Source organism: Poromitra crassiceps (assembly GCF_964638095.1).
Source record: "Poromitra crassiceps genome assembly, chromosome: 1".
NCBI classification, from domain to species: domain Eukaryota; kingdom Metazoa; phylum Chordata; class Actinopteri; order Beryciformes; family Melamphaidae; genus Poromitra; species Poromitra crassiceps.
Genome location: NC_139623.1, coordinates 27,377,805 through 27,391,462, shown reverse-complemented (window position 1 = coordinate 27,391,462; position 13,658 = coordinate 27,377,805). Strand labels below are relative to the sequence as shown.

General features: G+C 42.7%; 1 protein-coding gene across 1 annotated transcript in view; it reads right to left on the bottom strand.

The window, feature by feature from the left end:
- Nucleotides 1-13,658, bottom strand: part of LOC310788377 (RNA-binding protein Musashi homolog 2-like) — a gene marked incomplete at both ends in the record, with an annotated part of 592,153 nt that overhangs the window by 154,009 nt on the left and 424,486 nt on the right. The window contains one exon of the mRNA XM_083649940.1: nucleotides 12,615-12,697. Coding sequence (XP_083506066.1) covers nucleotides 12,615-12,697 — 83 coding nt within the window. The remainder of the gene's footprint in view (nucleotides 1-12,614; nucleotides 12,698-13,658) is intronic.

Sequence of the window (13,658 nt, the reverse complement as noted above, 5' to 3'; positions counted from 1 at the left end):
TAGTTTCAGTAAATTCCAATCCGGTGTAGAGTCACCCATAGTTTCACCACATCCCGAGCATGCCTACAGATATAGATGTCGGTGTGGCTGGAGAGACAGGCTGCGAACTGCTTCCAATACACCCTCTGTTTAATAACAGATGAGGCAGAACTCCCCGGGAGGGTAAGGAAGTGCGAGGCCTGGTCAGGACGTGGACACAGGGTGATTGACTAAGTCCTAAAGGGGTCACTCACAGTCACACCGCTGTTAGATCACATACGGATGACCCTGAGCGGTGCCAGAGCCCCTGAGAGGACAGGCGAGGAGAAGGTGGGGTGCCCTGCATGTTCGCAGCCGTCCCCAGCAGGGTGGAATTTCTGTCCACATCAATTATTCAGGAACCATCTTAGATAACGCTCATAGGGAGGATGGATGAGGTCTATTTCTGTACAGTACTTCATAAGGATGAAGACAGGACACATTTTTTATTTTGTGCGCCGGTGCTCCAGACATTGGATAACCACTGCTCTCCTCTTAGGCGCGCAGGTAAAACCTGAAGTGTCTTTGAAAAATGCTCTTACCTCACTCCTCATTCCTTTTTGTCTACATCCCCAGATGTCAGCACTTTGTTGAAGCTCAGAGGGGCACATTTACTTTGAGGAGTGGTACCCCAACGCTCCCCCCCCCCAAACCTCACCAGAGGAGCAAAAGCCGACAGTGTTTTATAGCTGTGTGTGGCCCAGTAAATACGGGGCAGATGTTGGCAAGAGGGTAACATGAGCCTCAGAAAAGTGGCGGTTGCTGTGCCCTTTCACATGGCACCCTGTGTCATCCCAGCCTCGTCTGTTAGCTTTCTGTGACTCCTGCAGAGATGGCTCACGTGGAGGCCATTTACACCTGGCACTAACATGCGTTTTCTGTAATCAGATTACAATCAGATAGTGCTTGACTACATTCGCCTGATTTCCTTTACACCTGTCGTTAGCATGCGTTTTGGGTGATCAGATTGTAATCTGCTTGCAATCTGATCACCCAAAATGAAAGGACACATTGCATTTACACTTGTGTTCAATGTGGTCACAATGCATCCCTGACCACCTCCAGAGGTGGTTTGGCCAATCAATCAATTTGATTTATAACAACAACAATAATAATAATAATAATAATAATTATTATTATTATTATTATTATTATTACCTTAATAACTATCATGACTGTGGCAAGTCAATAACTACCATAACTGCAATTTAAATTTCCATACAGACTCAATGCTACAGAGACAGCTTTGATCTTTCTGGCAAGACACACGTGGTTGGAAAACGAAAGATACTGAATGCCCCATAATTCTTTCTCTTTCTCTCTCTCTCGCTCTCTCTCTCTCTCTTGGGCATTTTTTCTTTTCTTTTGCAGTTTGAAGACAGATTTAGAGGAATATCTCATTTTAATTTAGCATTAGGATTAGACTGTTGTGTTGTCATTATTCAGATTTAACCATCAATAATTGTTCCTTTTCTCATTATTTCATTTCTCAGAGTAAATACTGTATATTTATTTCGAGATTTTTTGTCAATTATTTGTGCTGTTATGGTTATTATTAGCTTAGTTACTCACTTCTACACTAGCTTAGATTGTGTTACTTTGAAAACAACTGGCTTAGGCTACAACTGTTGTGAGAAGCTGGTGAATCTTTGCACATTTTCAATGCAGATTGATTAAACAATCTGCATTATTTAAACAAACAAATAAGATGGATTAAACAGCTGTCATCTGGTGCATTTTAGGCCCAAGAGAAACAGAGTTGATCTGGGAATAATTTGTGGCTGAGCAATGCAATGCACCTCAAAATAAAGTAAGCTATTTACTTTATTTAGTTAGTTTGTCAGTAAAAGGTTTGATGAATAAATAAATCAAAACCACTCCACTACTGTACTGGTGACAGTAGCTGTCGTAAAGACAGGGGGAGTGACTATCAGCTACTGTCATCAACTTAATACCAACATACTCAAACTTTGATGCGTTATTTACCCCCCCTTCCCAACATGCTAGGTTGACATGCTTGGTCCCAATCGATTCCTTATTTCTTCTACTTTCATATGTTATAAAGATCATCACTCTAGCTTTAAAAATGAGCTCGCTGTCAGCCGTAGATGTACCGGCCAAATTCAGTTTAAAAATGTGTACCGCAAAAAATACTTCCACATTTCGCTTCGTGCATTTGCTTTCTCAACAAGCGTTGGGCGGCTTCAGACTAGAACAAGCCGCTGCCATTTTCGCTGTCTGTGTCCTGTGTGTCGGGCTGCTGCTGCGGACTGAAGGACTGGCCAGAGAGCGAGCAGAGAGGGGAGGGGGGGAAATCGGCACACCCACACATGAAGCAGACATACCGCTCTTGTGACAACCTCCAAAGTGGTGAAATGTCTGCGATGACGGGGTCGCGCTTATACCGGAAAACAACTTTCACACATGAAGGCATTACAGCGCTTTCTGGTCATTTTCCGGTATAAAGCGCATGTGTGAAAACTAGGGATGGGGCCGATCCGATCCAATATCGGTATCGGGTGCCGATATGGCACTAATTCACGGATCGGATCGGATCGGAATTGGAAAAAAAATAAAAAATAAAAATTTTTTTTTTTTTTTTTTTTTGCAATTCCAGCACACAGCTGGCCGTAATTTGTGTAATAATGTATAATAGTATCCTTCTTTGCCTTGTATATTTTCTTAATTTTGTCTGCTTTTTGCAAGGTATATTTTAAAAAAAAACTTTAATTGGCCAAATCTTTGCCTATACTGTATATTCAAGAAAAATATTGGTATCGGCATAATATCGGTATCGGCAGATATCCAAATTCAGGTATCGGAATCGGATCGGAAGTGAAAAAAGTGGATCGGTGCATCCCTAGTGAAAACGGCTATATCAATATGAAAAAAATAGCGCTGCTTGGTGGACCATTTGCACGCCGAATTTAGGCCCGGATAACTTGAACTAAATTGACTTACTTGCACATCCATGTCTGTAACCGCGTGCAGCCGAGACGTTGCATCCCAGTATTTGCTGAGATTTCAGTCTCCACTCCGTACAGCGACCGCCCGCTCTAAACTCGTGTTGTAGAAAGTCGTGTTGGCTAGTGTAATACAATGCAACGACTGTCTGGCTTGTGAGCTAACTTACTGCTTGATAAAAAATAAATAAAAAGAGGAAGGGGAAAATATAATATGCTGCTACTGTCATGTAAATCTATCTACTGTCAGGTCATCACAGCAAAGTGGAATCTTGATGTCAGCATTCACTTCCTAGTAGACAATGGAGCTGGATTCAACAAGATTTTGAGACTCATTCATCATTGGACAATACAATGTCAATTTTAGCAATCTATCCAATCAACAACCAATTTGGTTGAATAAATTAATTAATTGGTAGTGATTGGTGAGGGCGGCTGACGCTTCACCAGCCAGGGATAGGCTATATTTTTTTAGAACATTCTTTTCACTTTGATCTTGCTATAGTGTAGCGTATTTACAGGCTGGCTGTATTTAAACTGCAGTGAGATTGGTTTGAGAAGCATGCATAATAATGTGGAATAATATACTGTATATGGAGACAGACGGGGATGAAAGAGGGAGGGGGGGAGCTCAGAGCGCTTTGGTCAGGCTTTTCTCACCGGATTGGATCGCTCCGTGGAATGGAACATGAAAGGGACATTGTGATTCGCTTACTGCACTTATCCAATGAGCACGGTGTGAATAATTCTACGCTTAACACGTTCACTGCCGTCGACGAGTTATCTCGTCAAAAAAAATCCAACGGTTGACTGCCGTGGACGAGTTATCTCGTCAAAAAAAAAAAAAAAAAAAAAATGACGGTGGGACGTGGATCAAACCCTTTTACATCTCCTATATAAATATGGGAGCTATTGAATGTGTAGAACCTATTTTACCGACCCACTAAGTGGCGACAGTGCTCTCCAGACTAGAGGAAGCCAAGCAAAAACAGCAGCGTGAGGAAGCCATTCTCATGAAAATGGATTGGCGAAAACGCTTTCACTTTCGCGCTGGGAGCTGGCGGTGGGGCATTCCAAAAATATACTCTGGGTGCAACACACTTTGAAACACCAGCAGAAAGCCCAGAATCGCACGCAGCTTCATCAAAGCTCACAACCGAAAACCCAGAAACGAACGAGCCCGATTTTACAGTCTATGATCCAGACTCGCCCGACGAGCGGCCACCAGCAGCCAGGCAGCACAGACAGGCAGAAACTCGCCTGTGACAAACACTGCAAAGCCACCAGAGACACACCTACGGAGGGAGGAGTTTGAAGGAGAGGGGGGTGCGGGTGCTGTTATGGAGGAAATTACTGTTCAGAACGATATTGTTTAGATGTCTGATGTCTCACTGATGCCAAAAATAAATGGTTAAAGTGACTGTTCTGCCTGTTCTATCGAATCACGCACGCACGCACGCACGCACGCACACACACACACACACACACACACACACACACACACACACACACACACACACACACACACACACGCACAAGTCCTAGCAGAAAATAATCCTCGGCTCTTGAAAGAAGAAAAAAACCTTGGCAGAAGCTACCTACTGATTGGAAAAAAGTGTTGGCAGTGAATGTGTTAAAAGGCGTGGTTATAATGCTTAAGGCCGCGTGTAGCGCCGACACGAGAATAGGCAGTGTGCCGGTCCACGCCCACTAATATGCGCTGCAGTATAGTATATATATTTGTGTGTATGTAAGGTATATACAATTATGTATGTGTGTTTAAGGTATATACAGTACAGCATACATATGTATGTGTGTGTGTAAGGTATATACAGTACAGTATATATATGTATGTGTGTGTAAGGTATATACAGTATATATGTATGTGTGTAAGGTATATACAGTATATATGTGTGTGTAAGGTATATACAGTATATACAGTATGTATGTGTGTGTAAGGTATATACAGTATACAGTATATGTATGTGTGTAAGGTATATACCAGGGGCACTCAATTAAAATTCAAGTTCGAGAACATTTCCTTAAGCAAAGGTCCGGAACATTGTAACGTAGCTTGCATTATGATTCAGTGCCATTGAACTCAATGACTGAAGTAGCCTAATGGTACAATGTCTGTATGTAGTCAACAACTGACTTCTCTTGAGAGAAGTGAGCTCTTTATCTATCTATCTATCTATCTACAGTATCTATCTATCTATCTATCTATCTATCTATCTATCTATCTATCTATCTATCTATCTATCTATCTATCTATCCATCCATCTATCTGTCTGCCTCCTCTGTCTGTCTGTCTCTGTCTGTATGTATGTATGTATCTATGTATGTATCTATCTATCTGTCTGTCTGTCTGTCTGTCTATCGATCGTTTGCAATGCAAACTTCTCATGCCGTTGGGCAGTGAATGTGTGAGTGTGCGCTGGTGTGTGTGTGTGTGTGTGTGTACGTGTGTTTGCTCATGTGTGGTGCTTCCATAGACAGGTCAGGATCGCATCGCACTTCAACCGAGACATACTGGTTTTGAACTGCCCATAAGAACAATGAATGGACATGTAAGAGTCGTTTCTTTCGGGCACGCCATGTGGAATTACTATTCTATCTCTCGCCTCCCCGCCGTCCGTGTGTCACTCTCACAGCAGCACTAGGAAACGACAGGGAGAAACGATTTGCTTATTTGATTTGCCGAGTAGCCTTACATGCAATGATTTACAGCGCATTCATTGGTCTGTGAGCTTTCTGGCAGATAAACCACTATTACCGTAAAGACTAGAAAAGCATGTGCCGGTTAAAATAGAAATGCTCTGTGAAAATGACAATTCTCAATGATTTTTTTTAGACGGACAAGCCCGTCTTTATTGTCACACGGTTACACATCAACACATGCACGGACGGCCACAACACACACATGCTGACGGTGGCCGGTGAAATTTGTCCTCTGCATTTAACCCATCCTGGCTTTGTCCTTTCCGCCGGGGGGCAGGCCAGGAGCAGTGGTCGCTTTTCTCACACAGCGCCCGGTGACCGACTTCGGATGTTGTCGGATCACTGGTCGGATGACGATGACGATCTGATCTTCTGCATGTTTTTAATGGGGGGGGGGGGGGGGGTTATGTACGGAGGAACCCCCCTGGGGGAGCACGGGGAGAACATGCAAACTCCACACAGACAGAAAGGCCCTTACGACGAGATACCCCACCTGGGCAGTAGGCACTGAAGATATGGGGGGAACACAACCACAGCGCCCGCAGTGTCCCAGGCGAGAATCGAACTCAGGACCTTTTGACTGCGAGGCAACAGCTCTACCACTGAGCCACCGTGCCCGTAGGTTTGTAGGTTATAGGGCTCGGTCCGGACGGCGTCTTAGTTCGGATGCGGACCGTAGTCCGGACTTTGAGGATCGCCGTTATATACAGTATATATGTATGTGTGTGTAAGGTATATACAGTATATATGTACGTGTGTATGTAAGGTATATACAGTATATATGTATGTAAGGTATATACACTATATATATGTATGTGTGTGTAAGGTATATACAGTATATATCTATGTGTGTAAGGTATATACTGTACAGTATATATGTATGTGTGTGTGTGTGTGTGTGTGTGTGTGTGTGTGTGTGTAAGGTATATACAGTATATATGTATGTAAGGTATATACACTATATATGTATGTGTGTGTAAGGTATATACAGTATATATCTATGTGTGTAAGGTATATACAGTATATATGTATGTGTGTGTGTGTGTGTGTAAGGTATATACAGTATATATGTATGTAAGGTATATACACTATATATGTATGTGTGTGTAAGGTATATACAGTATATATATATGTGTGTGTAAGGTATACAGTATATGTGTATGTGTGTTTAAGGTATATACACTATATATGTATGTGTGTGTGTGTGTGTGTGTGTGTGTGTGTGTGTGTGTGTGTGTAAGGTATATACAGGATGTATGTGTGTATGTAAGGTACAGTATATACTATATGTATGTGTGTGTAAGGTATATACACTATATGTATGTGTGTATGTAAGGTATATACTATATGCATGTGTGTGTAAGGTATAAACAGTATATATGTATGTATGTGTGTGTGTGTGTGTGTGTGTGTGTGTGTGTGTGTGTGTGTGTGTTTGTGTGTGTGTGTGTGTGTGTGTGTGTGTGTGTGTGTGTGTGTGTGTGTAAGGTATATACAGGATGTATGTGTGTATGTAAGGTATATACTATATGTATGTGTGTGTAAGGTATATACACTATATATGTATGTGTGTATGTAAGGTATATACTATATGCATGTGTGTGTAAGGTATATACAGTATATATGTATGTATGTGTGTGTGTGTGTGTGTGTGTGTGTGTGTGTGTGTGTGTGTGTGTGTGTGTGTGTGTGTGTGTGTGTGTGTGTGTGTGTGTGTGTGTGTGTGTAAGGTATATACATTATGTATGTGTGTATAAGATATAATACAGTATGTATGTGTGTGTGTGTGTGTGTGTCTCTCTCTGTTGTTGAGGCTTCCCTTGGCCCATCTCATTACAGCACAAAAACCCTGCATTCCTAGGGGACACTTCACCATCTGTCATTTTCAAAAGCATACAAATAGCCCTATTCAGAAGCAGCATTTGAAGTCTCTTTTATTCCTCATTCCTCTTCTTGTGAAGTTAGTCTTCTGAAAAGAATAATGCACAACATAATAAACTAACCCACTACAGTTCCCTGTAGCAGTACTGTAGATGGATGGAAGGTACGATGTCCCTAACCAGGCCGGGCCTGCTACTCCCTGACAAATCAAACTGTGTGTTGAAATATCACAGAGGATTACGCAGTGTATTGGTGCCACAATAATAGTGAGGTAGTCCAGCCCTCACACTGTGCGCAGTAACAGAGTCATGGCAGATGTTATGGCATAGCCTCTGCCTCCAAACGTCTAAAGTATATTTAACACCATCATAAAACTGTGATTGTGAGTGAATTGTGTTGCACGTTCTTGAGTACAAACAGAGCTATTTGTACCGTGGTATTACAATATTACTGGGGCACCTTGCTTGGCAGACTTTTGTAAGGTAAAAATGTGTGTTATTGTAACAGCAACAGTGGAATTTAAACATAATTTTGTCAGGACAGCGCTCTGTTCCACAAACCTCCAACATTAGCGTTTAAACTGTGATAGACCTGCTTCCACGTACTTCACATGGAAATGAGGGTGGATTTCGCTTTAAAAAAATCATAATACTGCCTCTAACTCTGTTTTCAAATATAGAGGAAGATGATATTTGATTATTTTCTTTTCTTGAAAGTTTTGGTTTTAACTGGCCATAAATGCTATACTGTACATACCGGTACTGTAAGTGAACAACCTATTCCATACTCTACTCAAGTCCATACACCCTATCCACCTTATTTTTGGCGGCCATTTTTGCCTGATCTGCTGATGGGTGCTTCTTCCGGTGTGATCCTCCCAGCCTTGTTGCTGACAGCTTGACACCCGTCTGGGCGAACGGAGCAAATCACTAATCAGGTCCAGCTTGGCAAAAATCTCGTCGATAAATATCCCTTTAAGAGCGCAGTGCATTCATGGGTAATCGCCTGCTGTGGCCAATATTAACCATTTCGAGTAACACTGTTTCCATACGGATCACCGGCGTTAGTTTGTTGTTTATAACGTGGCTATATTCATAACGTTTTCTATCTCGGATACGTTATTTCGAATCGCACATAGGTTACGCCAAACCCCACATAGGTTACGCCTCGAATCCCACATAAGTTACGCTAAAACGCACATACTTTACGCCTCGAATCGCACATACTTTACGCCTCGAATCGCACATAGGTTACGCTAAAACCACCACCGCAAAGCGTGTGGGTTTCAGGACGAAACAGACTCGAGCCACTAACGTCATCTTAAGAGCACAATATTCCTGGAATGCAAGTTTACCTAAACAGTTACATGTCCTCTGCATTCTACATAAAATTAAGATATTACGGGTTGTTTTATTTTGTATGTTACATACTTATTGACCAAGTTATGTTCAATTCAGCCAGGGTACAAGAGACTGAGTGTAGGTGGCCATCTTTTCAAATCAAGTAGAATACATTAGGAAATGGCAAGCTGCAGCAATAGTCACGTTAAACCGGACCTTGTACGCACAATTATTTTTTACAGTGGGGCATTCAAAAATAAGGTGGATAGTTTTTGAAACAGTAAGAATTGACAGCATTGTTTGTTCGAGTGTGTGTGTGTTGAGTGTGTGGCTTCGCTGGTGTGTCTGTGTGATTCTCGTGTGGCGTTTACAGTATGCTACAGTATGCAGACATGACAAAGGATTTGAGACATGTGATTGGTAGAGAACATGTTCCATACTCATATAGACATATCTGTCACTCATCTCCCCTGTCTGGCTTTCGGTTGCAGCCCTGAGCATGGACTGTGATGCAGCGTGGAGGCACTGAGGGATGTGTATTGGGGTCATACATGGCCTGGACCCGGTCCCTGGTGAACACGGTTCTACTACACTGGTTCCGTCACTCACACAGCCAGTCAGTCAGTCACTCGCTCTCAGGAAAGGCTGCGGAGAGCAAAGATGCACACAGAGTAGGAGTCCCACCGGCAGAGAGACTAAAGTATTCCCTCGAGTCGGTCACCATCCACACAGGAGCGCTCAAAAGACGCGGCCTCCCTCGGATCCCTCAGGAGGTCGGGTGGGTGGAACCGGGTGACCGACGACCAAATGTCACAGTCGCTCCACTGAGGTCGCTTCCTGTCAATTATCATAAGTGACACGATGACTTGCCTACTGAACTCTGGAGAGTGTTCCTAGATGACCATATTATCGCTGTGTGAATAACGATCATCACTGGGACTCTGTAGAACCTGTTAATCCATATTACCGCTGTGTGTATAACGATCATCACTGGGACTCTGTAGAACCTGTTAATCCATATTACCGCTGTGTGTATAACTATCATCACTGGGACTCTGTAGAACCTGTTAATCCATATTACCGCTGTGTGTATAACGATCATCACTGGGACTCTGTAGAACCTGTTAATCCATATTACCGCTGTGTGTATAACTATCATCACTGGGACTCTGTAGAACCTGTTAATCCATATTACCGCTGTGTGTATAACTATCATCACTGGGACTCTGTAGAACCTGTTAATCCATATTACTGCTGTGTGTATAACTATCATCACTGGGACTCTGTCAGGGCTGTAGTGGTGGCTAAACGCACGTAAACGGTACACGGCCCCGGTCACGTTGGTGCCTTTATCGAGCTGTGCTTGCCTGCCCAGACAGCGCTCCCCTCAAACAACTTGACGGTGCCATTGTGCCAGCGATGCGCAATGCGCATTTGGAGACCAGCTCATGGTGACCTGAACATAGGTAAGGTTGGTTAAAAATGTGTGTCCGGAGTGGGGAAAATCATATAGGCTCACCGTTTTACAACTGAAGAGTGAATCACTGGTGTAAGAAACATGATTGATTTCCCTCTGATCAAGTAAAGTTTGTAACATTAGGTGCGTGCGAGTCGACTTGAATAGTCCAGGTGCTACTGTATAAAGCCAATATAATACGACCATGTTGAAAACTATCTAGAAACATACTGGTGTTTGTTGTGCCGAGATCTGTATAAATAAATATTGGCTGACTAAAATTTAGTAGCCAGAGTGGCAGAACCACTTTTATTTCCATGTACAGTATGTTGTCTACCTATCCTTGCCCAATGTGTTTGTGGACAGTTTGAATTATATATTGGTATTCAAGAATCACAGATTCAATCTGTCTACATACTTTTAGCTATAAAGCTGATGCTGACAATCACAGGTACAGTGTGTGTGAGAGAGAGAACTATATTACTCTTCAAACTGTATATACTGGGTTCATACAAGGTCCTTTAAAGTAGGCTACCTACTGTATAATTTAACTTTTCATACCTGGAGAAATTCAACAAATGTTCAATAAATACATTTTATATTGATTGTTTAGGCCTAATTATTTGTAAAGTCACAACACATTAGAGATGTGTGTAGTTCATTTTGCTCTCAAATGCACCAGGTTGATGAATTTTACTTTAAAATGTAAAAAAAAAATCTTCCGGGGGAGAATCCCCCCGGACCCCCCTTGAGGGGCAAGGCCCATCCCATAGCCAGCTACTTTTTCTATCTGGCTGGCTACTCAGAAATGTGGGGGAACCCCCTGATATACCTTATAGGGCTATATGATTCAGATTAAGTTGTTCTATATACTCTCATATTTTGTCTTGTATATCGGTCACGGAAGCTTATTTATCCGCCGTTATAACACTGCCGGTGCCGCGTGAGAAAGCTGCCTCGAGTCAAAAGTATAGTTTACCCACTTTTTTTTTTACCACTACAGCACTGGACTCTGTAGAACCTGTTAATCCATATTACCGCTGTGTGTATAACTATCATCACTGGGACTCTGTAGAACCTGTTAATCCATATTACCGCTGTGTGTATAACTATCATCACTGGGACTCTGTAGAACCTGTTAATCCATATTACTGCTGTGTGTATAACTATCATCACTGGGACTCTGTAGAACCTGTTAATCCATATTATCGCTGTGTGTATAACTATCATCACTGGGACTCTGTAGAACCTGTTAATCCATATTACCGCTGTGTGTATAACTATCATCACTGGGACTCTGTAGAACCTGTTAATCCATATTACCGCTGTGTGTATAACTATCATCACTGGGACTCTGTAGAACCTGTTAATCCATATTACCGCTGTGTGTATAACTATCATCACTGGGACTCTGTAGAACCTGTTAATCCATATTACTGCTGTGTGTATAACTATCATCACTGGGACTCTGTAGAACCTGTTAATCCATATTACCGCTGTGTGTATAACTATCATCACTGGGACTCTGTAGAACCTGTTAATCCATATTACCGCTGTGTGTATAATGATCATCACTGGGACTCTGTAGAACCTGTTAATCCCTGATTAATGAACACTGCTTTTGCCAATAGCTTTGCCAGCTGCATCCCTGGACAGCTCCACTGTGTGTGTGTGTGTGTGTGTGTGTGTGTGTGTGTGTGTGTGTGTGTGTGTGTGTGTGTGTGTGTGTGTGTGTGTGTGTGTGTGTGTGCGTGTGTGTGTGTGTGTGCGTGCATGCGTGCGTGTGTGTGCATGGAGGTGGGGGATTCAGAGAGAGAAGGACAGACTCAACTCTCAGGTCCCTCAGCCTGACAGGCAGAACTCAGCCACACAATTTCACGGTTTGTGGGCAGTACACACCACTGCTTTCCCATCCCCGAGACCCAGAGACCCACAGAGAGAGAGGGAGAGAGAGAGAGAGAGAGAGAGAGAGAGAGAGAGAGAGAGAGAGAGAGAGAGAGAGAGAGAGAGAGTGTGTGTGTGTGTGTGTGTGTGTGTGTGTGTGTGTGTGTGTGTGTGTGTGTGTGTGTGTGTGTTAGCAGCTGTGCATACGACCATGGAACACACACACATACATACATACACATACACACAAGTACACACACCAGCTCCACTATTAACACTAGGGGAAAGAAGAAATGAAATATGAATCCTTCAACAGCCACCTGGAATTGGAAAAAAAATTAGTGGACTTACCATTTTATTATTGATTTCATGAAAATGAATTTCACAGACTTTCTCTACGATGTCTTCACTCTCAAAAGTTATGAAACCAAATCCTATATGCAGAGAGAAACAGAGAGGGGAGGGGGGGGGGGACAGAGGGAAAAGTGGGCATTAGTTAGTGGGCAACCTTAAGAAAACTTTGCTAAGTGAAAGAAAATGCAGCACAGGACAGATGATTATCAAGAGGCAGATGTAGGAGCTATGCGGGCACGTCTTTGGAGATCGGCTTGGGCACGGAAACGAACAAGTGAACAAGACAGACATTGTCCTCTTGAAATCAGGAAGATGATGAAATGGGCCACATTATTAAGGGCACTGGAGGACCTCCTCCACAAAGAGAAGATGGAAAAACAGCACAAAGCTCCTTTAATGAGATTCATGGGGCTGGGGCCCTGCATCTGAATTTCATTAAATGCATTTTGTGTTCTTTTTATTGAAATTTCAGTGTATAACAAGCCCTGGTTTTCATGTGAATGCAGGCTTCAGAATGAATATGTCATTGACTGTGGGATTTTTCTGCCATATTTATAGGATAAAAGCTTAAACCCATTTATTAACGCAAAGACAGAGACAAGATGGTTTCAGACTTTTGAGCACAAGTGGATTGCAATGCTCCCGCCTGTGTTTTGATGGTGACGCACAAAGCAATCTAGCCTCTGTATAGCTCAGGTTGAAAGGGAAACTGATATTCTATTACTTTGTGCAAAAGAGGAAACGGCACAAAAGGAACACAGGCAGTGGATAAAGCAGCAAGTGGGGATGAAAGGAGATGAGTTTCTTTTCAATATTGCAAACAGCAGACGATGAAATCAAATCACTTCAGCCTGAGCTTAAGCAGCCATTAGTGCAAACAGCACAGCGTTTGACTGACAGACACTTCACACACATATCATCATGAATTGACTGTGGAGCATCACATGAGGACAGACTATCACCTACTGAATGTGACAAGGCCATCGATACACCAATACAAGCTGGCAGACAAAGGTTCAAATGGCACATGTTGATGGAGCT